Source organism: Nothobranchius furzeri, chromosome 3, assembly GCF_043380555.1.
Source record: "Nothobranchius furzeri strain GRZ-AD chromosome 3, NfurGRZ-RIMD1, whole genome shotgun sequence".
Taxonomy (NCBI): domain Eukaryota; kingdom Metazoa; phylum Chordata; class Actinopteri; order Cyprinodontiformes; family Nothobranchiidae; genus Nothobranchius; species Nothobranchius furzeri.
This window is the reverse complement of record NC_091743.1, coordinates 53,283,320-53,310,372: the sequence shown is the minus strand read 5'-3', so window position 1 is coordinate 53,310,372 and position 27,053 is coordinate 53,283,320. Positions and strand designations below refer to the sequence as shown.

At 40.9% G+C, this 27,053-nt stretch overlaps 2 protein-coding genes across 2 annotated transcripts; both read left to right on the top strand.

Annotated features, from left to right (window-relative positions):
- The first annotated feature begins 3,000 nt into the window (after positions 1-3,000).
- Positions 3,001-8,400, top strand: LOC107385534 (keratin, type I cytoskeletal 18). The gene is made up of 7 exons (XM_015959475.3): positions 3,001-3,546; positions 4,590-4,672; positions 4,809-4,965; positions 7,236-7,400; positions 7,477-7,602; positions 7,798-8,018; positions 8,168-8,400. The coding sequence occupies exons 1-7, from the start codon at positions 3,085-3,087 to the stop codon at positions 8,205-8,207; spliced, it is 1,254 nt and encodes a 417-aa protein (XP_015814961.3). The 5' UTR covers positions 3,001-3,084; the 3' UTR covers positions 8,208-8,400.
- A 2,684-nt stretch (positions 8,401-11,084) lies between these two features.
- LOC107385914 (eukaryotic translation initiation factor 4B) lies at positions 11,085-27,053 on the top strand. The gene is made up of 15 exons (XM_054750727.2): positions 11,085-11,172; positions 15,309-15,461; positions 17,479-17,684; positions 18,028-18,144; positions 18,288-18,342; positions 19,032-19,178; positions 19,314-19,517; positions 19,639-19,788; positions 19,908-20,172; positions 20,471-20,547; positions 24,640-24,898; positions 25,007-25,044; positions 26,405-26,525; positions 26,736-26,802; positions 26,915-27,053. Exons 1-15 carry the CDS (start codon positions 11,160-11,162, stop codon positions 26,981-26,983), a joined length of 1,941 nt encoding a protein of 646 aa, XP_054606702.2. The 5' UTR covers positions 11,085-11,159; the 3' UTR covers positions 26,984-27,053.

Sequence of the window (27,053 nt, the reverse complement as noted above, 5' to 3'; positions counted from 1 at the left end):
TTTGCTCAGGTATACTCTTAAAACATAAGTTCAGTTTTAATATTTTCATTTAACTTGCACCAGCACTATCTCTAAATAAATCATTAGTTTTTTTTCTTTTCAAATCAACTATCTCTGTTCATCAGAGTCAGATATGTGACTCCTCGTGGCCACAACTCGCTCCTTTTATGTCTTTCTGTGAAATGTCTTTGAGCTCAATTTGGACATGACATCTGACGGAGAAAATGTCTCTTAGACGACACATTTCACCAGCCTCTGAGGTGTGACCCCTCAGTCGACTGGCTGTAATCTAAAACTGATGAGAGATTTTAATGAGTAAAAGGAGTAAAAGTGTTTAAATAACTGATTAAATGAAAAAGGGATTTGTTTTTATTTTTCAGGGTTTTCTAAGAAGGAAACGTGGGAATGAGCATAAGAGAGAGAATGCAGAGAGGTGAATGAGTAAGAATGTGTCACACACACACACACACACACACACACTCACACACACACACACACACACACACACACACACACACAAAGCATGCAGAAACATAAATTAGCCAAGAGAAGTAGTAAACTACAGAAATAATTTAAAAGTGCTTCTACTAGATTATCAATCACTCAGCGGCATGAGGCCGTTACATGTTGGATCTCCTTGCAGTATACATCCAGCAGAGCTCTGAGACCCTTATGGAGCAGTCAGCTGGTAGAACCCGGGTCAGAACTAGCCTGGTCTGCCAGACTCATCCTCTGTACAATGGTCTTCCCATTGCCTCCCATAAGTAAGCATGGTGCTGGCTGGTCAGGCTAGGTGACAACCAAACAGGGTGAAGCTGCTTTTAGCTACTATGTTGCACATACATTAGATGGAATCAGGTTCCCCATTACCTCAAATGTGCCCCAACTTCAGTAACTTTTAAATTAAAATTGAAAACGTTCATATATTTATCAGCTCGTGAATGACTGATTCTGTTATGGTCGGCCATTGTATCGGAAGGTGACACAAATAGTCATAATTCCTTTCCAAGCTTTGTGCAAACTTGAGTCCCATGTAGCAGTCTAGCAGACATCCATCTTAACTTTTTCATTGCTCTCAAGCACTTCTTCTCATCTACTGCCCCCTAGTGGTAGACACAACAGATTCTTATGCTGCACCTTCTGCACTGTACTTGCTCAGCCTTTCATTTTGTCTATTTTTTTATTCTTAAACCTGAAATTAATTTGTGTATTTAATCTGGTCTAAATTTATTTGCGTATTTTATTTGTGCTGTCATGTTTTTTTAATGTTGGGCTATTCTCGCTAATGGAAGCACATCAAGTTGCCTCTTTGTATAAAATGTGCTCTACAAATAAAGCTGCCATGTTTTCCGTTAGCATTCTTTTAGAGAACTTCTATCATGTCACACAGAACATGTGACTGTTCATATATTTATTAGCTCAGTGCTAAAATAAAAAGAAATGGAAGAAAATTGAAATTTGCTTCAAGGTCACATGAGGCCGAGACCAACATGGCAGCTGTCCAAATATCATGAAACACACAAACGTCTGTGAGTCTGTGACTCACATGATCTGTCTCATGGTGGTTCTCTCCTTCACACTTCCTGTCCTCAAATTCTCTGTTTCCTGTTTAAATGAATATCTCCACATGGCAACGAGTGAAGCAGAAATCAACCTTTCCTTACTTTAGTACAGATGAAGTGGTCAAACCTGTGTTAAATTGTGTTAAACACTTAAGTCATGTTTTCTTTTTTATATCGGTTTTGACTCTCGCTGTGAGGTTGCCAAAGCACACTCGGACAAACAAGGACGGCGGTCATGAGATCTGAGTCATGCTGTTTAATTCATCCTTCCTGTGAGCTGCTATTTATTGCTTTCTTCAGCATAAAAGACAAAAAATATTCTCAGTGTGCTGCTGAGGGTGTGTGGGAGGAGATGCGATGGAAATGGATCAGTTGGGAAGGTCGTTGTTCATGTGGAAGCTCAGCAGGGCGTTGTGGAGTCTCTGGAGTTTCCCCCTGTGGGAGGATCGTTTCTGATTTACGCTCCAAGGCTCCGTTTAAATACCTTCTGGACGCTGCTCACATCTCATTTAACATGTCCTAAATGAATCATGCTGGAGGGAGTTTTTCCTTTTATTGATGCTGACTCCATCTCTGAGATTTTAAGTTGGTCACCAAACACTTCAAAACTCCATCAGTTATGATGAAACTAACAGTATTATCACTGAAAAAAAGGCCACCATTCATTTTGCTGCACTTCAAAGGTAACTCTCATGAGAGGCTCAATAACAGTTCAACATCCTCAAAGACTGATTTGTGCAGAGAACTATCTATATTGTGTCTGCTGAACGAGGTCGTCTTTAGTTTCCTCTGAGCTTGATATCAGCTAACCTTTGTTTGTTTGTTTTTTCATGCTTCTTCTGCTGAGCCTGCAGGCATAGCTGAAGCCTGAATGGCATTTGGTTTGCTTTTAAACATATCACATTTTCCTATTTTGTCACTGACGGTGTTGAAATGTGACGTGTTTATGAGTTTGGTCTGGTTTCTAATATCCACTGCTGTTATAACCGAGTGTGGATCAGGAAAAGCTGTTTATTTTAGGACGCTGCTGACCACAAACATAACAACTATGCAGCATCTGGTACACAAGGCCTTTTATGGGCAAACCACAAGAATTTCATTGCATGCTTAGAACCCATTATTCCCCAGAGCTCTTAGAGTTTACATTTTTAATTCAACTTCAAAGTGATAGAAGAATTTTTAACAGACAAAACAAAGAAGCGCTTTGTTTTATTTGCTTCAGCAATTATTATTGTCTTTAGTTTAGTTTGATCCGATCATTTTACAACAAAAGATGTTTGACTGGTCTCCATGGTGATAGACAATACATTTAGGTTAAAAACAGGAACATGAGAGTGAAAAGGACCAGGAAACAAAGAGTGAATGACGCTGAAGTGGGCGGGCTCTGAGAGACCAGCTGTTCCTGGAGACAGCCCTATAAGTTCCCCACCTCCCCCTCCCAGCATTACTTTCTAAGTCACTCAGCACTGAGTCCCCACATCTCACTTTTTAGTTTAATTTCAGCGGACCAAACTTCTCCAGAATGAGCTTCAGAACCCCCAGCATGCAGCAGGCGCCTTCTGCCAGGATCTCCTTCAGCCGCTCCACACCTCAGTACCGTGCTGCCAGCATTTATGGTGGTGCTGGTGGTCATGGAGCTCGCATTTCCTCTGCTTCTGCATCTGGACTGCGTTCTGGTCCTCCGATCTCATCCGCTAACACCTTCAAGCTGATGGGTGGTGGCATGAGCGGTGGCATGAGCAGTGGCTTTGGTGGTGCGAGCACATCTGGGGGAACTGGGTCTAGTGCTGAGATCCTGGGCAACCAGAAGGGAGCCATGCAGAACCTAAACGATCGCCTGGCTAGTTATCTGGATACGGTGAGGAACCTGGAGCAGGCCAACAAGGAACTGGAGATTAACATCAGGGAGGCCTTGGAGAAAGGAGGACCTGACACCAGAGACTATAGCAAGTATGAGGCCATCGTGGAGGACTTACGCAAACAGGTAAATATTACTAATGGAAAAGGTGGAAATTGACATGTGTAAAGTAAAAGGGGATAGCTGTTTATTGATGCCTCTTCATGACTCAACAAATGAAAGATCAGAGGATTACTGTGTTATCTGAGGATTCGTCACACTCACCACTCTCACCCATCAGCGTATTTGTAGCTACACATGAATGAGATTTTCTCTTCTTTCTTTCTAAGCGATCACATTTCCAGCTAGAGAATAAAGGGTGTGGTTGCCAAGCTCCGGTTCTGCCTACACACAATTTCTCAGAACTTCCTCTGATGAACAACCAGCATGCGTTTTTTTTTTATCACGAGTCTGAATGAAAAACTCTCAAAGAGATTTTCCAAGCGGTTCTGCTCATTAGATCAGGGAATCTGCAGGCATGCTCTGGTGCAGATGGAGAGCCTTGATAGGAAACATATGTGTAGAAAAGACACACACACACACACACACACACACACACACACATACACACACACACACACACACACACACACACACACACACACACACACAGCAGTGGCTGTGATACAATCAGCTCCAGTCCAAAGAGTCAAATGTCACATTCTTCTCCAGAGCCCAGAACTTCAGCATCTTAAGCTGACACACTGATGGAGGCACTTTGTGCTTCTGCACACATAAAGGGGGTGAGTATTTACGCTTTTACTGCAGCGGGAGACATGACCACAAAAGCTCTGAAACAGCCATAAAGAATTCCTCCATCTGGACACACACTGACTCCTTCAGTGACTGACAGCAGCAGGAGTGCGAGTTTTCTGTTTCAGTGCAGGGAACCCACTTCTACGCAAAAACAGACCAGAATCTGTTTTGGCACAGGAACATCCCTTCTTCCTGTTCTTCAATTAACAGTTCCTCTTTTATGACCAAGTGTTGCCATGGATTCAGTCATGCTTCCCTGTTGTGCAACTGAATTTAGGGGCTTTTTTATTCCCAATTATTTCAAGATTATTTTATCTGCACCAATTAAGTAATTATAACCCTGCATTAATAACAACTGTGGTTTTCTTGTCCAGATCTTTGATAAGATAGTGGAGAAGGCCGGCTTTGAGCTCCAGATTGACAACGCCCGTCTTGCTGCTGATGACTTCAAATTAAAGTATGTTTAAGTATGATTCTGTTTTGTTGAGGTCATTATCGGAAGCATCCATTGTGCTGCTTTGTGACTTATAATAGTGATGTGGGCATGAGCAGATGGCGTCTGTAGCGGAGCTGATGTCTGTGCATTCCTGCAGGTTTGAGAATGAGCTGGCTATCCGCCAGTCTGTGGAGGCCGACACCGCCGGGCTGAAGAGAGTCATTGAAGAAACCAACGTGACCCGAATAAACATTGAGAACGAGATGGAAGCTGTGAAAGAAGAGCTGCTGTTCCTGAAGCGGAACCATGAGAATGTGAGTATCTACTTTTTTGGTGATACGATGATGCTAAAAAGTTGCAACATTTTCATAACTTTCTCAATATATTTAAGATTTAATTCAAGAACTGATAAATAATGATGACTGACAAGGCTTTGGGCTTTGATCCACAAGGGAAAGGACCTAACTAATGATGCACCGATATGAAATTTTTGGGCTGATACCGATATCCGATATTAATATCACTGTTTTGGCCGATAACCGATATTTGCCGGTACCGATATACTGACATTAATGCTTCTAAAATCAGCAGATTTTGTATAGAATGAAATTTATTAAAGCTGAATTTACGTTATGCACACACACCACACACATTCACGCTTCTGAGACGATTACAATCACTGTCACATGACTAAACAAATACACATCACCCCCCCACCCCCACCCTCCGAAACAGATAAACAAATGGAGACAAGATGGAAAAAATATCAGTTGTTAATATCGACCCGGTATTATTTATTGGACCGATACTGATCTGTTAAAAGATGACTAACATCGGCCGATACTGATATTGATGCCAATATATTGTCTATCCCTAGAACTAACGTTAGTTATGGTTGTTCATCCTTCTGATGATGAACTTTGGACATGCAGGCATGAGTCTGAATCATGAAGTAAGAAGAAAATCTAGTTTTTTTTAAACTGAACTACAATGGCTAATGTTAATATAACTAGCTATAACTATTATTCAAGACCAAGCACGCTGAGAAATCATTTTTTATTTGTTATATTTAAATTTGATCAGTCACTCAGAGTTCCACCCATTTCCTGCATTAGACACCAGCAGAAAATAGATGGAAATACTCTCAGATTAGAAACGTTAGTGACATTACAAATTAGCATTCATGGACTCACCCATCTTGACTCTCGACAAGGAAAGCTGTTGTTGTTGCTTTAGCGTCCAGAAAACAACAGAGAACATCTCGGCTAATAGAAGCTAACTGTTAGCATTAGCAACTCCACAACATAGCAGGACTCCTTCAGGCTTATGTTATTTGAGGAGATAAAACATCAACGTTGCAAAGCTTTCAGAGTCAGTGGTAGAGTCCCATTGGTGTTATCCAATCAGAGATGAGATGTCCAAATATCAGGAAATAAGAGTCCAAATCCTGTCCCACTGCTCTGGCTAACTTCTAGTTCATGAAGCAGGAGCGCCAGAGCTTTTTTCTTACAGAGATCAACTCACAAGATATTAATTTATACTAGAGACCACTGTAAATGCACTGGGAAAAAGTAAGGGAACTTGGTCTTTAATAATGTGTTTTATTTATATAGAAGTACAATAATAATAAAAACAGAGAATTTACATTGCCGTATATACATCCTCCACCAGAGGGCAATTGACTGGATGCCAGAAGTTGTTTGTTTGGATTTTATTGACTATAATCACATGCTGATCACTTTTAAAATGCAAACAAGTTATATGCTTTCTAATACACCTGGTTTCTAGTGTGCGTCTCAAAGACAAATTTCTGTCACCTACAGGAGAGAGAGATGAAGTCTATCTAATCTAGTCTAAACTACACACCAACAATAAATCTAAACATTATTTTCATTCAGACGTAGATTATTAGAAACACAAGAAAACTTCAAATTAAAAGCTTTTTCAGCCTTGCAGACCATCACATTAAACTATCAAGAATTTAAAATAATTTCCAGTTTGCATGGCATCTGTCTGACTTTATTTAAAATCCAAACTCTTTGGAAACAATTTTTTAAACCTTTTGCAGTCTCATCAAGATGAATAGATCTTTGTTTTTCATCTGTTACAGTTCAGCTCCACAAACATGCTGTGAAGGTCAGAGTTGAATCAATTTCTTTTGCTTAAACTTAAACAAAGCCACCATTATCGAATCACGTCAAATATATTTAACTCTAATTTGTGTTTACACTCATGATGTTAGAAATCTTTATCTACATCGAGACAAAGCGGGTCTTATGAACACCTGTGCAGATCCATTTTCTTTCCCTCTCCTCCAAGCAGGGTAAGACTGAAGCGACCTTCGAGTCAACATTCTGAAACTATCTTTGTTTTGCTCATCTCTAGTTTTTCCTCATTTTTGTATCAAAGAGCAAAATGATAAGAGTCTCTCAGGGACATGAACACATTTTAGCTGACTGAAGGTCAGAGTGATGCAACACACAAAGTGCTGTAAATGTCACAAAAAGCAATAAAAGAAATTAAAATAATAGTGATGATCAGCGTTAACTCTTAGCTTATTCTTGATCCTGTCACAACCAAACAGGAAGTGATGGAGCTGAGGAGCCAGATCTCTCAGTCAGGCGTGCAGGTGGATGTGGATGCCCCCAAAGGTCAGGACCTGTCTCAGATCATGCAGGATGTGAGATCAACCTACGAGAAGATCGCTCTGAAGAATGCAGAGGACCTCAAACGCTGGCATGAAAATCAGGTAACGAAGAGATATCAAAAAGACAACGGCACACCGGTGTCCTAACGTGTTTGGTTAACGTGGTTTTTCCTGTCAGATTGCAGACGTGCAGGTGCAGGTATCTGCGAACACGGAAGCTCTCCAGGGAGCTCAGATGGAGAAGAGCGACCTCACCAGGCAGATACAGACTTTGGAAATTGAACTTGCATCTCAACAAAGCTTAGTAAGCATTTAAAACCTTTAGTGTGTTTTTAATAATTCTAACAAACATTTTATTTATTCTCTTGTAATTGAAACTAGGTGTCTAGTTCATTTTACAGCACTGTTGGAAATATTCAAAATGATATATTTAGGCAGTTTAGTCACTTTTTTATGACATCTTGCTTCTTATTTCCTTTTTTTTCAACTTCTTTATCAGAAAGCCTCTTTAGAGGACACTCTCCACAACACAGAGCTTCGTAACAACATGGAGATGGAGAAGTACAACACTCTTATTTTACGCCTGGAGGAAGAACTCACTAACCTGCGTGCAAACATCCAGCAACAGACACAGGAGTATGAGGTGCTGCTCAACATGAAGATGAAACTGGAGGCCGAGATCAGCACTTATAAGACTCTGCTAGATGGAGGAGACTTTAAGTAAGAATTGTGAAGAAGGGGGTTTCCAATAAAATGGAATAAAAAATTGTTTGTCTTTTATTATTAGGGTTAAGTGCATCATGAAGGGAAACAGTAGAGTCCACTTCATTATCAGGAGAGCAAAAACGTGTCTTTTGTGTTTTGTACAGGCTGCAAGATGCACTGGATGAGCTGGAGTCTGCAAGTTAATTTGAAACAAAATAAAAGAAAATCTACTGTTTCAAATGAAGAGAAGATGCCCACAACTGTCAATCATGGATTAAAACAGTAGTCTAGTTAATTACACAATGCCAGTTTTGCTACTGGAAGAATAAAGAGTACTTCAATAACAACGTGTTATGAAACATTTGGCCCCTGAAACAAATAAAAACTGTTGCTGACATACCTGTTTTCATGGTTTGCTGTATTTGAAAACTTAAGCTCTTGCAAGTGATCATTTAACCCTCCCACTGTCCTCATGGGTGACCCCACCAGGAAAGTTGACCATTGAGCAGGGTTGATGGTTTATTTCTTGAGGTCCACGTGGCAGGGGTGAGGTGGTGCTCACTCCTCACGCCTGCCACGTGGACCTCAAGGGATAAACCATCAACCCTGCTCAATGGTCAACTTTCCTGGTGGGGTCACCCATGAGGACAGTGGGAGGGTTAAAACAATGGAATGTGTAAAAGACTTGATTGGCACATGATGCATGGACTTCGATGACAGAACAAAGTTAAAAGTTACAGAAGAAACATCAAATAAAGCAAATATCTTTGCAATTTTCTGCTAATCACAACTAGTTTTTGCAGGACAGGCTAGTTAGGTTCTCCATTTTTTAAAGAAGAAGCTAGAAAGTCCAGAGGTCTAGTTGGCTGTCACTTTTATCTTGAGAGGCGCTATAGAAATGATATTTTCTTCTTCTTCTTCACTCTCCTGATGCAAATGGGTACCACCCATCCTTTGCATCAGCCATGCATTTGTTAAAAAAAACACACACAGTCTGTCAAATTCCAAAATAACAGGGGAAAAAAGACAAATCAGCTTTTTTGTTGCTGTTTTTGCTGTTGCATGAGTATACGACTGATGGTGCCAAATAAATTAATGCAAAACCTTTTAGAAGATTTAGATTTGATGTGCATCTATTAGCGTTTGGCCAGCAGGAGGCAGCATAAATCAGCCAAGAGCCTTGCTGTCTTGACAGATTCTGAGACATGCGTGCATTTTTAGTCTGAACACAACTAAACCTTTCAGGTTCACTTTCAAATGATCTCAAGTCACTGATAAAAGATGCAAAATCTGTTTTTTCTGATCCTTAGTAATTCACTATGTCTTGTATGTCTGTATGTCTTGTTGTGGCAGAATTTTCAGTTTTTCAGATTCAGAGTGTTGCCTTAAACCCCAAAACAATCGTAGGGAGGATGAGAGGATGTGCAGCATCTGGACTCCTCCTTCTATGATCCATGCTGAAATGCTCAAAAACCTCCCTGAATAACAGGTGTCAGCCGCAGATGCTGCTTTAATATGGATTACTGATCCCCTCTCACCATCAGGTGTTGACTTTGAACTCTGTGATGATGACTGACAAATCTTCAGCTTTCACCTAGTCCATCTGCTGGGTTTTGGTCCTGCTAATTTAGCAGGTATTTATAGATATTTCAGTTTTGGTTAAATGGGGGGAAATACCTTTCATTGTCATTTTAATATTTTAAACATTTTCTGAGCAATTTTGTGATTTCCATCACAGACAAATGGGATGCAGCCCCATCAGAAAACTTTTTTATATATTAAGATATTAGAAAACACAACAGCATAAATAATGCTGAACTTTTTTTTTTAATTTCACAATAAAACCCACAGCCCAAAATGAGTCCTTGCTGTTACCTCATTCATAACAGCTGGAATTAATATTGCATATATTCTCAGAAAATGATTTAATTCTGTTTAATTTGCAATGTAATTTATCGTATTTTGCTTGTTAAATGATGATTATACTTCACTCTAATAGGTCAGTTTAAATAAGGTATGGAGGACATTAATGTTGCATTATTTCTTATATCAGGTAAGGTTTTGAGACTACATGGGCGAAGTTTTATTGGGGGGGCCAAAGAGGACATGTCTCCCTCACTTTTTCCAAAGCAAGTTTTTGTCCCCTGCACGTTTTACCGTCCAATAAACAATATTACACCATATTAAATAGACACTAGTTGAGCTCTAAGTCCGAGCGGAAAACAGCCGCTTGTGTTGAAGCCCCTTCCCATTAGAACTGTCCACAAGCACATCTATTGGCTCTACTGATACTTGCTAACGAGTGATTGGCCGTTCCTGCCACCTGTGTACTTGACAGTTCTGCATCTCTGCATAAAGGAGCCTCTAGGTTGTAGTTTTTTATATATATTTTTTGCATACTTACTGTAAAGACCCCACCAGAACTCATGCCAGTTGTGCCCCCCCCCCCCCCCCCCACACACACACTTCTAAAGTCAAAACTACGTCCATGGACTGCAATATGACTACAATCATACATTTATTTTTTGAATAAAATCCCCAAAGTGAACATTATGATAACGTTTTTACTTATTGCTGTAAAACTGTTATTTCTGGGCTTGTGATTAAACACTTAGCAACACTTTGGTAAAACTCTCTGATCGTTTTTATAAAAGTGAAACACATCGTGGCTGGTGGCAGAAACACCAGGAAGCATCAGCAGATGTGGGTATTTTATTTATTTATTGTAATAACTTTATTGAACATATTTAGATACAACTTCATTTCAAAACATGTGAGAAAATAACATGTTATAAAGGAGCTCAAAAGTCCATGTTCTGGCAATCCTGGGTTTATCAATTCAGAAATGAAAAACAATGAAGTATGAACAGAAAATGAAAGAATAGGAGATATCAGTAAGATAACATGAAGGGCAAATAATATGTGTATATACAAACTGGGAGTTTGTCAAGAGGATAGCTAGTAATAAAGCAAGGCATTCTGCCATATTATTAAATTATCTACAAGAGGGTTAAAAATTTGTTTGCAGATGTGGGTCAGGTCAGGAAGTAAACAAGGGTGGAGGCGCGCGCAGGCACGTGAACGGCCATTGCGCGCTCCCGATCATAAAACCTCTGACGCCTTCATCCGGGAACCTCAACGAACTCGTTCTCCAACATGGCGGCGTCAGGTGAGGTTTATGTAGAGTGATCGATCTGAGTCGATTATTGGGAATTTCTCTCGTTTATGGTTTCGGACAGCTTAGAATAATAAATGTGAGGAATACCGGTTCGCCCCCTTTCGAGTCTGTGTCGTTGTCTCGCGCCTGTTCGTCATTTATTGATTGTTTTTGCCCGCTAAAACGGCGAAGCTGGTGGTGGAAGGCGGAATGAACGAAGCAACGAGCGTTTTTAAGCTAACCTAATCAAACTAACTTGCTTATGGAACTAACGTTATGTCGGTGTGTGGTGCGTCTGCTTCCCTGCTTATTTTGGTAAAAGGTGTACGAGGTGCTGGTCGACCTGCGGCTCAATGTTCCCAACTGCGTGAATGGCTGCTGGCACATTTTAAGTCAGCGGTGGAGCTACGCCGTGGCGCTCAGGGCAAACAGGCATCGGGCGCAAGCGCGATTTGTGGAGGAGGGGTTGGGCCGAGAGGGATCCGGAGCCGCCTGAAGAGTCCCCACGTGTGCGGAGATGCTCTCCGGTGTCTGCGTTTGATTAAGCGGGGCAGCTGGGCCTGTGGGGTCGCATCCTAAACTCTTCGCTGTCAGCTTCCCAACTTTGAGCTGGCTTTTCCGGCCGGCTAAGTATTGCAGCGTTGATGGCGCACTTGGATCCTGACGCTGCGACGTGCGCTAGGCCCTAAACGTAGCCAGCTAAAGAGCAGAGACTTCCCCCGTCAGCAGTCCTCCGCTGACTAAGCCAGCAAAGACATTGAGACAAAAGCGATCATCAAGCCTGCTAACTGCGAGCCCTCAGGCTTCAAACGCAGCCTTAAAGAGTCCGGAGAAGTGCTCTTGCTTTTTATGTTTCGCAGATCTCGATGAATGTGGAAAAAATAACATAACGGAAAAGCATTCGTGTTTACTCTTTAGTGAAAATTTTAAAATATACTGAAAAGTGTTTTCTCAGACTAACAAGATATCATTAAAATGGACATTATGACATTTTTAAGGCTGAGAAACCTCACAGGCATACAGGTTACTACACCTCTACAGGGTTCATTGACAGGCGTTGATCATGTGACCGACCAGGTTGACTCCTGTGATATTTTAAGGCAATAAACTCATTAGGAACAGAGGTGTCAACTATATTTTAGAAGTCTGTCTAGATGTATTATTTGAAAAAACCAAAATCGGCTAGAAATAGAAAACATGTCTGAAAACGTTTACGTTTCAGAAACTAGTCAACATAACCACAGTTTTCCCATATGAATACAGATGCACTATTTGGGTGTTTTTTAGATCTGATATTTGACTCGTGCTCTTCTGACCTGCTACTGAACAATGGTTAACATAATGCAATTTATCTTTTCTGATTAAGTTTGAAAATTATGATCCTGGTCCACATGTCTGTTATTGCTAGCTTGAACTAGTACTTAGCAGTGGTGAGTTAACAAACCAGGAGTGTAGTATGTTTTTTTTTTTAATTTATTTAATCTTTTTTTTTGCTGTGCTAGGGAATTATGTTAATAGACACACACTTTCCACAAAAAATTAAATAAAAACGTATCTGAGTTAATAAGTAGGTAATTTCTGATTTAACTTCCAATGCTCGATATAGGGAGCCCAAGTCTGCCGTAGTCCCTGGATCACACATGTTGTACTGCAATTTAAATAAAAAGTAATGATGGGTGTTATGACTACACCAGTCACATACTTTGAGATTTATTAGCTTGTAAACGTTTGTAATTAGCATGACTATAAACGAGAAATCGGCACGTCGCATATGTGAATCTCCTCTCCCCAAAGTAGCTGCTACTTACCAAATGACCAGATTTGTGGTTGTTCTTTCCTCCTGTGGGAAGTTTGCTGTATTAATGCTCTTTTCCCTCAGTTTTCTCCATGTCTGGTTTGATGTCACTTTCGTGAAGCGCATTTATAGTCCTGGACTTATTTTCACACAAAATCTAAAACAGTGTTTCCCCCTGTTCGAAAATAAGCGTGTCATTGTTATCAAAATGTGTCTTTAAAATTCACAGACATCATATGTGAAATCCATGGCACAAAACAAGCGGAATTAGAAAATAGTCTTTTAGCTTCATTGACTTGCATTCATTTTTTCGTTCTTCCGGGGACCCATGGTCCGGAAGTAGATGGGTGTGATTTAGGCTCCTTGTAGGATAACTGATCCAAAACAAATTTAAGTGCATTTTGATATTTTAGCTTTTACAGAAAGGGAAAATTAGTCCTAATCCAGCTCCGTAGAATCAGATTAGTGCAGATCAAAGAGCAGGCTGCATGGTGGGTTATTACAAGAGTACCAGCCGTTAAAGTGGGCATATGCTTTTTTTATCATCACTTTTTTGCAAATATTTTAGAGTGTGAAACTTACCTTCACTGTTACCATGTGTGATTATTAGGGCTGCACGATATTAGGAAAACCTGCGATATTCGATAATAATGATTAATATTGCGATGACGATATTACTTACGATAAATAAAAACTTAACTCAGGAACAAAATTAATCAAAAACAAAGAAATAAAAAATTTATAAAAATGAGAAAAGCTAAAGATGTGAAGGAAGGGAAAAAGGGAATGAACAAGAAAAGGCAATCAGTGGCTCCCGGGAAAAGCAGAATCAGCGAAAAGAACAGACCAAAGCTAACTCAGGTGTATGCTAACCATCAAAATGAAGTGCCGCCCGCCTCGGGGGCGGGCATCTGACCTATGAGAACCCACCCAATTGGCCAAATGGGTGAAGAGCTCTATTTGATTTGTTAAAAAACATAATGCTTTCATTTGATTGACAGAATGCATTATGTGTAGCAAACATTTGAGCTGAACATTCAATGCAATATTTATCTGTTCTTTGCTATATGCATATTGTGTATGCTGATATCACGATAACGATATATTTACGATATATTGTACAGCCCTAGTGATAATGTAATTTCATGTATGAGTAGTTCACTGACAGTTGGGATTAAAACAAATCTAACCTGTTTCCAGAGCAGAGTGAAGCCCCCTGGGCAGCTGTTGCTGGCTGCACACAATCTGGAATGTTTCGTTGTGGGAAAGAAACGTCACCGCCTTGTGAATGTAGACAAATGATTTCCTTCCAGTTGGTTATGATTATTAATTCTTTATTTTATTGCTTAATTAATTTCTTTATCTAGTCGTAAAGACATGAGCTCCTGCTGTCTTTAAACCAAGTGAGAGGTTTCAGAAATTTGGAATATATTATTATTTATTTAGGCTCTTTAAGAAGTTTGACTATTTTAAAAAGGCCTCACAGCTTTCTTCTAACTGGCAGCCCAGTGACCGTTGGATATAAGTGTGTGCTTTTATCACTCATGCGCTTTAGCCTCTCTTATCTGCTGAAGCTGGACAGCATGTCACAGCTTGGCTACAATGACACTGGCGAGCACAGGCGGGCAAAGTTATGAACCCCTTACAGGGGTGTAACTGTGTTGTCCGTATGTTTACAATAAAGACAGATTGAAACGTAAAATAGACGTTTAAATGTGTACCCATAAACCTTTCATTAGGGCTGCACAATATTAGGAAAACCTGCGACAACAGTGATCAATATTGCAATGACAATATGACTTGCAGTAAATAAAAACAACTCAGGAACAAAAACAATCAAAGATGTAAAAAAAATATATATTTTTTTTTAAATTAAAAAATGGGTGAGGCAAAAGTTTAGATCAAGAGATGTGAGGAAAGGGGAAAAGAAACTGAACAAGAAAAGGCGATCAGTGGATCCCGGGAAAAGCAGAAAGAGCAGAATGAAGCTAACTCCCGGTGTTTGCTAACCATCCAAATTAAGTGATGTCATAAGATAGATGGCGGCAGGCATCTAACTTATGAGAACCCACCCGATTGGCCAACTGGCTGAAGAGCTTTATTTTATTAGTCACTAACTTCTTGCTTCCGTTTGACAAAATACTTGATGTGTAGCAAACATTTGAGCTGACCATTCATTGCGATTTATTTTTTCTGTTTACGATATGCGTATTGTGCATGCTTATATTGTGATGACGATACATTTAAGATATATTGTGCAGCTCTACCTTTCACGTTTTCTGCTGTTTTAACGCACTTATTCATGTGTTTAGTGTTGTAACAAAGCCAACTGTGTTCTGCGTCTTTCATCCAGCTAAGAAGAAGAATAAGAAGGGGAAGACCCTAACTCTCAATGACTTTCTGGCCGAAGACGGTGCCGGCAGCGGCGGCAATCCTAATGTAGCCCCAAGCTACCCGTCTAAGTCTACCAGCTGGGCTGATGAGACGGACGACTTGGATGGAGATGGTGAGACCAACACAGAAATCTGTCTATCTGAGGCAGAACTCTGAAATACATTTTAACTGTATGTGAATAAAGTTTAAACAAATGCAAAGTGAATTTCAAATTGAGTCATTGATTGTAGCCTGGTTCATTTAGCTGACGACCATTCAAACGCTCTGAATGAGAAAACAATAAACCCAATAAAGTTTATATTTAAATGATTCATTTACAGTTTTAGCCCGCCAAAGTTCACTTCCTGTTCAGAACAGACAAAAGAAAACATGGAATACAGCTGTGCCAGACGTGTAGGAATGGATTCTTTTGTGTGTGTATGCCTTGGTTCTGCATGACGAGTTGTTTTTGTATCCACTCTGCAGAATGTTGATGCAAAAGCAAAATCTCCATCATGTGTGTGCGTGCCCATGTGTGTATGGGTTAACCGTTAGAGTTCAAGGCGTTGGAACTGTTGTAGTGAAATATTGTTTGTAATTATAATTTGAATGTGTGTTTGAGAGCTAAACACATTTAGCACTGTGGTGAATCAGTCAGCATGTGTGGTCAAACACACGAGTGGCTGGTGAGGTTTTGAGTTTAGGGGAAACCTCTTTAGTTTCATTAACTGTAGGAACTAGTTGGTCTAGCTTTTATAATGCTGATCTCACTTTCAGCGTTTCTGTGAGGTTGATGTTTATTCAGCTGTGACCTTTCAAATGTTCGTTTGTGCAGTGTTCAGTGTCAATAATGGCATCAAAAAGACTTGATCAAGAAGATAACGATCACTTTGCTGCGTTTTGTAAACTAAAGTACGGCTTAGGTTTAAATCTGACAACATTCGTTCTCTCAGATGTTTTGGATCTAAAGCAGATCTGCAGCTCTGGGGTCGTGTGGCTCTGCAGCTTTGACCATAAGGAAAGATAGTTTTAATCATTTTTATCTCTTTATTTTTGCAATAAATCAAATTTTATAACAAGACACTGATACTAAAAGGATTGCATGCCAGTGTGGAGGTCCATTTCAACATTGAGCCAATTATTTGCATATTATCATTCTACTTGGTTTATGCAAACTTCACAGATCCATCTAAAAATGACTATTTTCAATATATTTGACCCAATTTACTACAATTAAAGAAACTATTGTCCAGATATTAATGTCTTACTAAACATGACATTGTAATAGCATGCAGGATGTAATCTTTGTAACACAAATATAAATTAGCCTAATAAAAAATAACCCAATTTTGTTTACTATTCTTCTACATGGAAGAATTGAAACCTCTCAGAATGGTCCAGAACAGGAACATAAAAATAGTTTACTGGATTTATTTCTGTCACACATTTAAAATTTAACCAGAAAATGAAATTATAATTTGGATTCATTAAAGTGAATGTGTAGGTTTTTGGGAGGGGGGCTCTATTATAATAATAATTATATTTACTAGGAAAGATGGTGACAATATCTGTGAGTTGTGATTGTTGCAGTGACCATTAACATTGTAATGTTGTGTTGTTCTCCGTTTTGTGGCAGTTGTTTTTTTGCTGCTGCTTCTAGTTTAACAATAAGTGGAAAAATAAAAGAACTGCAGCAGCTGCTTTTCTTTTGTCTGACACACGAAGTGTGTCACTTCAAATCAGCAATAACAAAGTATTATTTACACCTCTGTTATATTTGACAGATAATATATGTATCTGATTTGTGTCTTTACATTGTATTTATTACTGGTTCTTAATTATCTGTATGTTGTACAATTTTGTAATTTACTTTGAATATTTGAAGACCTGAGCCGACACTTTTGATTTTTAACACTCAGCTGAGCAAAATGTAAAGAGCTTCAAATGAAAAAGTTTCTCCCTTAATCGTCACTCTAACCTTTTAGAAAATCTAAGTTTAATTCATTTATATTTTTTTATTAAATTATTTTGAACACTTTGAAATCCCCAAATTTTTCCTATTTAGATGCTTTCAAGTCTTTCTGATGAGTCGGTCTTAATGAAAACCTGATGTCTTTTCTCTAAAGAGCTTCTGCTTCTTGTCTCTTCAGTCTCGACATCGTGGCACACGGAGGAGGATATGTACAGGGCCCCGCCCATCGACCGCTCCACCCTGCCCACGGCCCCGCGCTCTGCTCGTGAGCCAAACATCGACCGGTCCAAACTGCCCCGCAGTCCGCCTTACACGGCCTTCCTGGGCAACCTGCCTTACGAAGTCACCGAAGAATCCATTAAAGATTTCTTCCGCGGCTTGGCAGTAGGTGTTCCTCTACTTCAGCGGGGTGTAAAACACATCGACACATGGGTTGTGATCTAGTGGTTGTTTACGTTTATAAAAGCTTTTTCAAGGTCGTGAAATGCGTGCAGGCATTTAAATTTGGCGTGATCTTACAACGGTATCATTTTTTATTTTAGGATATGTGTTGTGAAACTTCTGTTTACTGTTTTGACAGGATCCCATAACACACACACACACACACACACACACATATATATATATATATATATATATATATATATATATATATATTTGTATTCATGTTTACTAGGTTTTCAAGTTTCTGTGGCTCAGGTATTTTTTTCTTCTGCTTTCTCTGCAGATCAGTGCAGTGCGCCTGCCGCGAGAGCCCAACAACCCAGAGAGGCTGAAAGGATTCGGCTACGCTGAGTTTGATGACCTGGAGTCTCTTCTGAGTGCCCTCAGCCTGAATGAAGAGGTGAATCTCAGACATTAACTCAACCTTATAACTAATACCTCGCCTTAAAATTATGTTGTGGAATTTATTTTATTTTCATATATTTGAAGTCTTTTGTTTAAATAAACGAGTCAGGGTTCACCAGCTTCTTTTTATGTCAACAGAACCTGGGGAATCGAAGGATTCGTGTTGATATTGCAGGCCAATCTAACGATAAAGGTGCGTGTCGGCTGCTGCTTTTAGCCTAAAAAAATGTGGTTTTTAAATTAAAGATTACATGAAAAATACAAGAAAAAAGATTTCATGAAATGTCCCACTGTCCAGTTTCTGGAGCCAAAATGTGACATTCGTCACGTGTCGGTGTCTTACTTTATTTCTTTAGTTGGGACGTTTTAGAATCTTGTATGAGACTGTGTGAGACTGGTGTTACTGGTTTCTGTAATGCTGGTTCTGGTGTGCAGCCCAGTCGGAGTCTTACGTTGAAGTCTGCAACTTTATTAGCAGGAGCAGTGTTTACAACCCAACTAGATTGGTATGGCCAATGAAAAAAGTTGCTGCTAATGCAAAATGGTAAATGGCCTGTGTTTGATTGAGTGCCTTCTAGAATTCTAGAACCCCCCCCCCCCAAGGTGCTTTACAACACAATCATTCACACACTGGTGGTGATGAGCTACACTGTAGCCACAGCTGCCCTGTGGCACAGGGACAAAGGCGAGGCTGCTGAGCACTGGCGCCACCAGTCCCTCCGATCACCACCTGCAGGCAGCGCGAGTCGAGTGTTTTGCCCAAGGACACAATGACAGCAACAGACTGATCGGTGTTCGAACCTGCAACCTTCTGATTACAGAGTGCACACTTAACAACTCTGCCACTGTTACAGTAAAACACATTTCATCTTTCCATCATAGAACGAGACGGTGGGTCCATGGGAGGCAGGGACAGGGGTGGACGCATGGCAGACATGGGTCCTGACAAGACGGACAGTGACTGGAGGGCTCGACCCAGTGCAGACGCTGATGACGGACCTCCAAGGAGAGATGATCCGTTTGGAGAAAGTAAGTCCAGAGGTTTTGTTTGATCTTTGTTTCCGTTCAGATATTCCTGCTTGAACCTGATGAGAAAATCCTGTTTTACTCATCTAAGATCCTCTCTAGTTTTCATCTGATGGAATACTTGTCGGCTGTTTGCAGAATCACGGGACCGCTACGAGTCCGATCGTTACAGAGATGGCCCGCGGCGAGATAATGATCGCTATGACAGTGGGAGAGACCGCTACCGGGATCGCTATGACGACAGGGACCGTAAGGATCGCTATGATGACAGGGAGCGCTATGATGACAGGGACCGTAGGGATCGCTACGACAACAAGGACCGCAGGGACTTCAGTCAAGGGGGTGAGCTGGTTTAGACGTGTGTTGGTTTTCTCCTGACTTCCTGTTTTTCTCAGGTTTTCTTTTTCCAGCAGGATGTTTTCAGGTTTCCCTGTTTCTTATCGGCCCTAATTTTTCATTTCAGGCTACGACTCTCGTGGTGGAGGAAGTCGTCGTGCCTTTGGTAGCGGCTTCCGCCGAGATTACGAGGATGGTCGGGGGAGCAGCGATCGTTACGGTGAGCGGGATCATTATGGGGACCGGGAGGACCGGTATGAGCGACGGGAGGAGAGAGGTAAGTTTTTTTTTGTTTTGTTTTTTTAAATCTGACTACATGATTGTTTCTTCAGACCGGGTCTCTGCAGCGTTCAGTCCTTCTAATCTGGTTTCGTTACCTCCACATTTTCCCTCAAGCTCCTCAGCAAAGACCCAAGCTGAACTTGAAGCCCCGCAGCGTACCGAAGGAGGAGGAAGGTACCGGCAGCAGCGGGAGCACATCTCCAGCCGTCGCCCCCAGCTCCGGCAGCAGGGCCTCCTCCATATTTGGGGGAGCAAAACCAGTTGACACAGCGGCCAAGGAAAGAGAGGTGGAGGAAAGGCTGAAGAAAGAAGAAGAAAGGCTGCAGAGGCAGCTAGAAGAGGACAAAACCAGAGGACCTGAAAGAAAGATGAGGGACAGGTCAGAGATGACTGTTTTTCTGCTTTTTATGCCAAAACATGTGTCTCTAAAACATCTGCTTAGGATTTTTGCTGGAGTTTGTGATTAAACATGTCAGGTTGTCATCAAGTATGTAGCAATCTGTCACTCGACAGCAAGTTATTTCGTTACAAGTAAAAGTGCAGTGAAATAATTGACAGTTTTGTACTGGTTTCCAGCGAGTTTTTTGATTTAATAAAAGTGTTGTACCAACTTTAGTTCTGCTTTGAAGCTAAAACAATATCCAATGTTTTGAGAAGTAAACGGTTGTTGTTTTCAGGGACCCTAGCTGGCGTAATGAGGAAACTTATGGTGAACGATCCCGCACAGGAAGTGAATCTTCACAGCAAGGAAGAGGTAAAATGCTGCTCGGTTTGTTTCTGACCAAACCTGCATTCAGAATAAAAACATGTTCTTTACTGTTTTACATAAACATTCCCTTAAAGGTGTGGTTCACTGAAAAAACATTTTTTTAAATGATTATTCCTGATTATAATCGGTCACTCTTGAGTTTTTCGTGCAGGCTGAACATGAAAATAGTCTCCTACACCTATCTCCTGATGATTAGAAAAGCCTGACAGATCTACGTCACACATGGACTCACCCATCTTGACTCACGACAAGGAAGGCTGTTCTTGTTTTAGCGTCCAGGAAACGGTAGAGAACGTCTTAGCTAGCAGAAGCTAACTGTTAGCATTAGCAACTCCACCATAGGGTTGTCACGGTGTGAAAATTTAACCTCCCGGTTATTGTGACCAAAATTATCACGGTTTTCGGTATTATCGCGGTATTTTTTAAACGTGTTACATTTTCAGACAACTAAATAAACCCTGTATGTCAGGAAAATATTTTCCTCAGTTTGTGTCTAGATTTAGCCTAAAATTTGTTATTTTGTAATTATGTTGTTTATTTGTTTACATTTTTCCCCTTTAGTCTTTACAATATAAATATTTGCCCATAACTTCTTATTTTTTGTCTGTTTGATGTCATCATTCTAAAAATATTAGATCAGATGACACTCGGTACTCAAGTAGCCTTCTAATCAGATACTTTTTTTACCCTTTCTTGAGTAATAAACCCTATACCAGGAAAATATTGTCCTCGGTCTGTGTCCTTCCAGTGAGCTTTGCAGATTTGAGAATAGGCAGTAATCATTGTTTCCTCCCGGCTTGTGATAAAAAGATCAGTGTTGTAAATCAGTGGTAGACGAGATGTCATAGAGCTGGGTCAGGGGTCGGCTACCTGTTCCCATTAAAGAGCCATTATTACCTAGGGCTGTAGCGAAGCCTCGACGAAGTCGACGGCTCGATTCTAAAAATTTGTCGACGTCAGATCCGGAAGTCGACGCACCGCGCCCACTTGTTGCATCCCCAGGAGTTTGTAAATAGAGGAGGAATCTGCCTGTTTTTCCTCTAGTTCGCCCTCTTCTCCGCCTTCACTAACATCTCCGCCAAATACCGAAGACTCGGAACAATGTCCGTCCACTACTAGATTATTTTCCTGTTTTGCCCCTTCGTCTCCCGGCAACGGACAACAACTTCCGGGGTCAGATGCGCTGCTTCGTGTCTACCGCAGATGTAGAAAATCACCGGGAGCGCTTCTCCCTTCATTAAGGAGCTTCTTTCAGACATGAGGAGAGCTGTTTTGGTGGTAGCAGTCTCTCCTCCATGCTGGTCTGTTTGCTGCCGGGTGTTTTTGGTTTATTTAAACTTGGTAACTTGGACTTAATGTTGGTAAAGCTACTGTTAGCATCTTCGCTAACAGCTTCTTGCGTTGGGATAAGCTGTTACGTTTTGGTTTAGAGTTCATCTTTTTTGTGGTGTAGATCTCCCTTTTATTACATTTAGAGTGTTGTGGGTTTTCGGTTTAGTTTAAAATATCACCTGAGTTTGGTTTAACCCGTAAGACCACTCGCCTCACGCACATAAGTGACCAAAACAAAGCAGCATGGAGACACTCCATCTTCTACCACCTCTCAGGCAGCAGCCTGCACTCCCAAGTTCTACATGTCACCAGAACATAACCAACCAACACAATAAACGCAGTGTTATACAAAATGGAAGGCCTGTAGTGTTTATTCTCTTACAGTAAGAATTTATCAATTTTTTTGAGGAATTTATTTGAGATTTTCTGGTTTTTGTTAATTGTGCAATAGAAAAATAATCTTTAGATTAATTTTCTAAATAGTCATTAGAATAGTCGACTATTCGATAAAATAATCGTCAGAATAATCGTTTTAAAAATAATCGTTTACCCCCAGCCCTATTATTACCCGTTTCCCACAGTAAAGAAAACTCTGGGAGCCACAGCAGCCGCGGCGTTGTGGGCGGGGCCTACCCTCAGACAGCAGAGAGCTGCTTTAACCAATCACAACAGGTGACAGTAGCCAGTACCGGTCGCTCGTGTACGTCAGTTATCTTTCATAAGACGATAATCAATAAAACGATTTATATAAAATGGATCCAGAAGTTGTAGCCCGTCTCTGCCTACAATATTTTGATATTTTTCACCCTGTTGGTGGTTTTACTGAGCAGGTGCCACTTTTGTCATACGTTTCTTTTTAAAACATGTTTAGACTGTTCAGAATACAAATCCAGGATCTGTCACGTTTGATTGTTGTAATTAAACTTTGTAGGTGGGGAAGGTCAGAAAAGGATCCGATCAGTTTGTTTTTCCCTCATTTGCAGTGACGGAGATAACGGCGCAGTGTGCCTGGCTCTGGTGTTAATCAAGTTAAATTATATCTCTTTGCAACAATTTTCACAAGAAAACAGAACAGTTAAAAGCAGGGCTTGTGTTGACCGGACAGTTCCCGTATTTGACCGTTTATTTTGACGGAGAAAGAATAGAAAGCATTACCCCGACGCATGCAGACAAACTGACATTATATTCATTATGCACATCGCAGATGTAGCTAAATCACTCAAGAAAAGATTCCCATCTGAACATCTGAGCTGGACACTGCTCAGCGCAGCTCGCTGTCAGCGCATACGTATGGTGCACAGCGAGCTGAAGATGTGGAGAGGGGCTTGGAGCGCCTCGCAGAACCAGAGCGCTTGCAGGAAGATTCCTCCCACTGAAGCGAGACTTGTCACTTAGAAAATGTTCCCTGATAATGGAACTTTGGCTGAATAGTGCTTGTTCCTGTCTCCAATGTGGCGACACATCCAGGAGCCATCTGAGGAGAAGCCCAGAATCTCACGTCCACTTCAGCTCAGAAAGCGCCGATATGATTACGCACAAGCGTGACGCGTCAACCCGGTCTCACAGTAAGACCGGGTTGGAACTGTTCAGGTTTACGCAGACAATCTTTACATTTAGAATTGGCACACAGATGTAAAATTAATTCAGTAAAATATAAAGCATTTCATTTAAATATCCATTCATTATTTTACAAGCACAGAGAGCCGCATCAGATGGATGGAAGAGCCGCGGGTTGCCGACCCCCTGGGCTGGGTGATGTGGCCTAAAATCAATATCACGATATATTCAAGGTTTCACCTCGATAACGATAAATGGACGATAACTAAAGGTATGCGCAGAAACAAAAGTTGTCCACTAGATGGGCCTGTCACATGTATTACTTTGGGTCACATTTTCATCTTAATATAATCAGCTTATAATTTTACGCCTAAAAAACCAGCATGTTTACCTTTTCTAGCTTCAACGTAGGATGTTGTGGATCGACTTCTTTGTTCTAAAAACCCACTTAGATGAGTGTGTAGCGCAGACACACGGGTGCTTTGGGTCTAGCCGTGACATCTGGGAAAGACTGGCAGCATATTTCCACCAGAAAAGTGAATTGTCACCTTTTTTAATAACAGGATTCAAACAGGCGGCTGCTTTTTTAAACTCCGGCTCCCTCCTGTGCAGACGTTGCATGCGCCTTTCGCAATCATCTTTTGTTTGCACAAATGACCTCATCAGTGTTTGTTTGCTTTGAAATGCTCACAAACAGCAGAAGTTTTTTTTTTTACACCAAGTCGGTTGGTGTGCAACCTGCCATTTTTTCTTGCTCGGTGTGTCTCTTCGGTGCTGTGACGGGATGACATGTTCATAAACTTTCTGGAATGTCTCCAAAAGTTGAACAAAATGTTTGAAACTAAAAACTGAAAATTTAACCATGCATCCTCTAAACATTAAAGGACTTATTTATCTGTCTTTTTCATCGTGTCTCCTATCTGGACTGCTTTGTCATGATGGTAATGGAACTGGTATTTTTAAACACCGGCTGTATACGTTATTGCTGTAATATTGCCCAAGCCTAGTGTACCGGTGTATACCCCCCACCACCACCCCACCTCCTGAGTATGACTTACAAGGCGTCCTACTACAGACCACTGCTAATGACTACATTAGTGAACCACACTTTTAAATGCTGATTAAAGAGCTCTTGTAGCTTAACTTTAGAGGTTTCCTCTTCTGAATCCAAACCGTCTCATCCACCAGGATCAAGGTGTCGAGACAGCGAGCGCCCTGGGGACAATGAAGTTTTCTCTGGGAGAGAAGAGAGTTCCTCTCCTGGTTCCTCACCGCTGCCCCCCTCCACCAGCTCCTCAAAGGAGCCTCTGAAAGTGATGCCTGCTCCTCCTCCTAAGGAGAACGTGTGGGCCAAGAGAAGTGCGGTGAGCACAGGCTCCGTTGATGGCGACCCGCGACAGCCAGCCTCTCCAGTCTCACCAGGGGGTTCGACCCCCCCCAAGTTTAGGTGAGAATGGAGCGGATGGTCGCTGAGCGTTATGAATGCGATGCTCAGAAAAGAGTCTGTTTTTATAAAATGCACGTTTTCATTTGTTTTTGTACTTTTGTCTTTTAGTTCCTCGAGTTCTGCAGATGAAAGAGGATCTGGAAAGGGTAAGTCCTGTCAGTAAGCGCTGAACACCAACCTTACTGTGGACTGCAAGAAAAACAGAACATTACAACACATTCATTCATGTGTTAGGACTGTATTCTGTCGTCACATCAACAGTTTTATTCAAAAAAAAAACAATTATGGACTTAAAAAACATTTTATTCTTAGGAAAGCATTGTTGCTCTAATCACACTCGAGAAGAGTGGGATCTTTTTAATTTTTGAAATGTAAAATCCATTCCCGACTCTGAAATTAAATTTTTTTTAAACCCTTCCCGTAAACATTTTTGCTGCTTTTGTGTCCTGTTGTGTAAAGACTGTCGAAGCCTACATCGTGCATGTCATTTGCTTCTGTTCTGACTTCATTCTTTGCAACATAAAATGCCACAGTTATTGTTACACAAGCCAACAAGACACACAAGAGGACAGTCGAGTGTTCGGGTAGACCATGTAATAAAAACAATAGACCAGTCGAGCCAACGGATCTGCCACCACGTCACTTAAAATCTCTTCAACACATGTTCACACTTCCATCTAGTGTATTCTGATTTTCTGTAAAGACAGATCACTGTTGGTCCCATCTTTCATGCAAGCCGATGTTCTAATATTGCTATTCTGATTAATAAAAGCTGTTAAAAACTACTGTTTGTGTTTGTGAATGCTCATTGCACTCTGACCGACGTTTCTGAATACTTACTGGTGTCTCTGAACACAAACGGGCTCTGCAAGGATTCTGAATCCAGCTGTGTGTGTGTGTGTGTGTGTGTGTGTGTGTGTGTGTGTGTGTGTGTGTGTGTGTGTGTGTGTGTGTGTGTGTGTGTGTGTGTGTGTGTGTGTGTGTGTGTGTGTGTGTGTGTGTGTGTGTGTGTGTGTGTGTGTGTGTGTGTGTGGTGCATTAAACGGCATTCACAAATGCAAGATCTCAGTTTTGGGGGTTTAATTAAAAATTATATTCAGGGATTCTGGAAAGATTAAGTTTTCACACCAAATGAGTGCTTTTCCTAAAAACAGGAGCTCAGCGGGACTAGGGACTGCATTCTATTACATATGTTTTAATTCAAATATGGTTTCTTTGGTCTCATGCTGACCACATTATCTAATTACTGTTATCTGATGGGGAACAATTTAGTCAAATTACGCAGAATGCATTGGGATGGAGCGAGTCTAGCTAATATCTTGATTTCAAACTTAAAATTGGTAAATCCATAAGCTACGTATTTTACAATAGAGCTGATTAGAATTGAGAATTTTATCAACACATTTTGAAACTTGAATGTGTCTCAAGCTCCACACAGTTTAACCCCCACCGGTGTCTGAAGGCCTCCAGCCTCCCTTCACTCAACTCTCTGACTCCTTCCTTCAGATGAGAACAAAGCTGACGGTGTGCGTCGGGACCGGGGGATTCCGCGGGGACGAGGGGGGCTCGGAGCTGGGCGAGGCCGAGGTGAAGTCCCCAGCAAAGACCGAAGAAAGGAGGCAGACAGGTCAGCCACGTAAAACGTGTCGTCTTGCATTCATACCGGACTATAAGGACAGTCTGGGGGACGTCTGTAATGCTCTTACTGTGTAGCTGTATTTTATCCCTCTGGTCTCTGAATTTAACAGTTTGAGCCAACTTGTACATGATGGAAATAAAAAGGTATTTGTTTTGTTTTTATGTTTTTTGGGGTTTACTGGTTTGTTTTACTTTATAGAAAGGACAACAAAAAAGACTCCAGACCACCTCCAGAGCCAAAGAAACACGAAGACACCCCCACCCCTGTAAGTATGCATCCTTATGAGTTTGTAGTGGAGAAACGGCTCAGATTAACTTCTTTTCCTGTTAGTCTGTGGAGTCTTCTTCCAGTGATTTGTTTTTGTTAACTATCAACAGAAGTTCAGCTCAGCCAGCAAGTACGCCGCCTTGCTAATGGATGGAGACGATGCCGAGGATGTTGAGTAAACGACGAACGAGGAGAGAAGAAATTTACAAACTCAAAAAATAAATAAATAAATACATTTAAAAAATCTCA

What these genes read in the sequence shown, in the direction of transcription:
- LOC107385534 (XM_015959475.3), top strand. Translation starts at nt 3,085, where the DNA reads ATGAGCTTCAGAACCCCCAGCATGCAGCAGGCGCCTTCTGCCAGGATC. An exon ending in AACGCTGGCATGAAAATCAG is followed by an intron (nt 7,401 to 7,476) that starts GTAACGAAGAGA and finishes TTTTCCTGTCAG; the next exon opens with ATTGCAGACGTGCAGGTGCA. An exon ending in CTAGATGGAGGAGACTTTAA is followed by an intron (nt 8,019 to 8,167) that starts GTAAGAATTGTG and finishes TGTTTTGTACAG; the next exon opens with GCTGCAAGATGCACTGGATG.
- LOC107385914 (XM_054750727.2), top strand. An exon ending in CCCTCAGCCTGAATGAAGAG is followed by an intron (nt 18,145 to 18,287) that starts GTGAATCTCAGA and finishes TTATGTCAACAG; the next exon opens with AACCTGGGGAATCGAAGGAT. An exon ending in TGAGCGACGGGAGGAGAGAG is followed by an intron (nt 19,789 to 19,907) that starts GTAAGTTTTTTT and finishes TTTTCCCTCAAG; the next exon opens with CTCCTCAGCAAAGACCCAAG.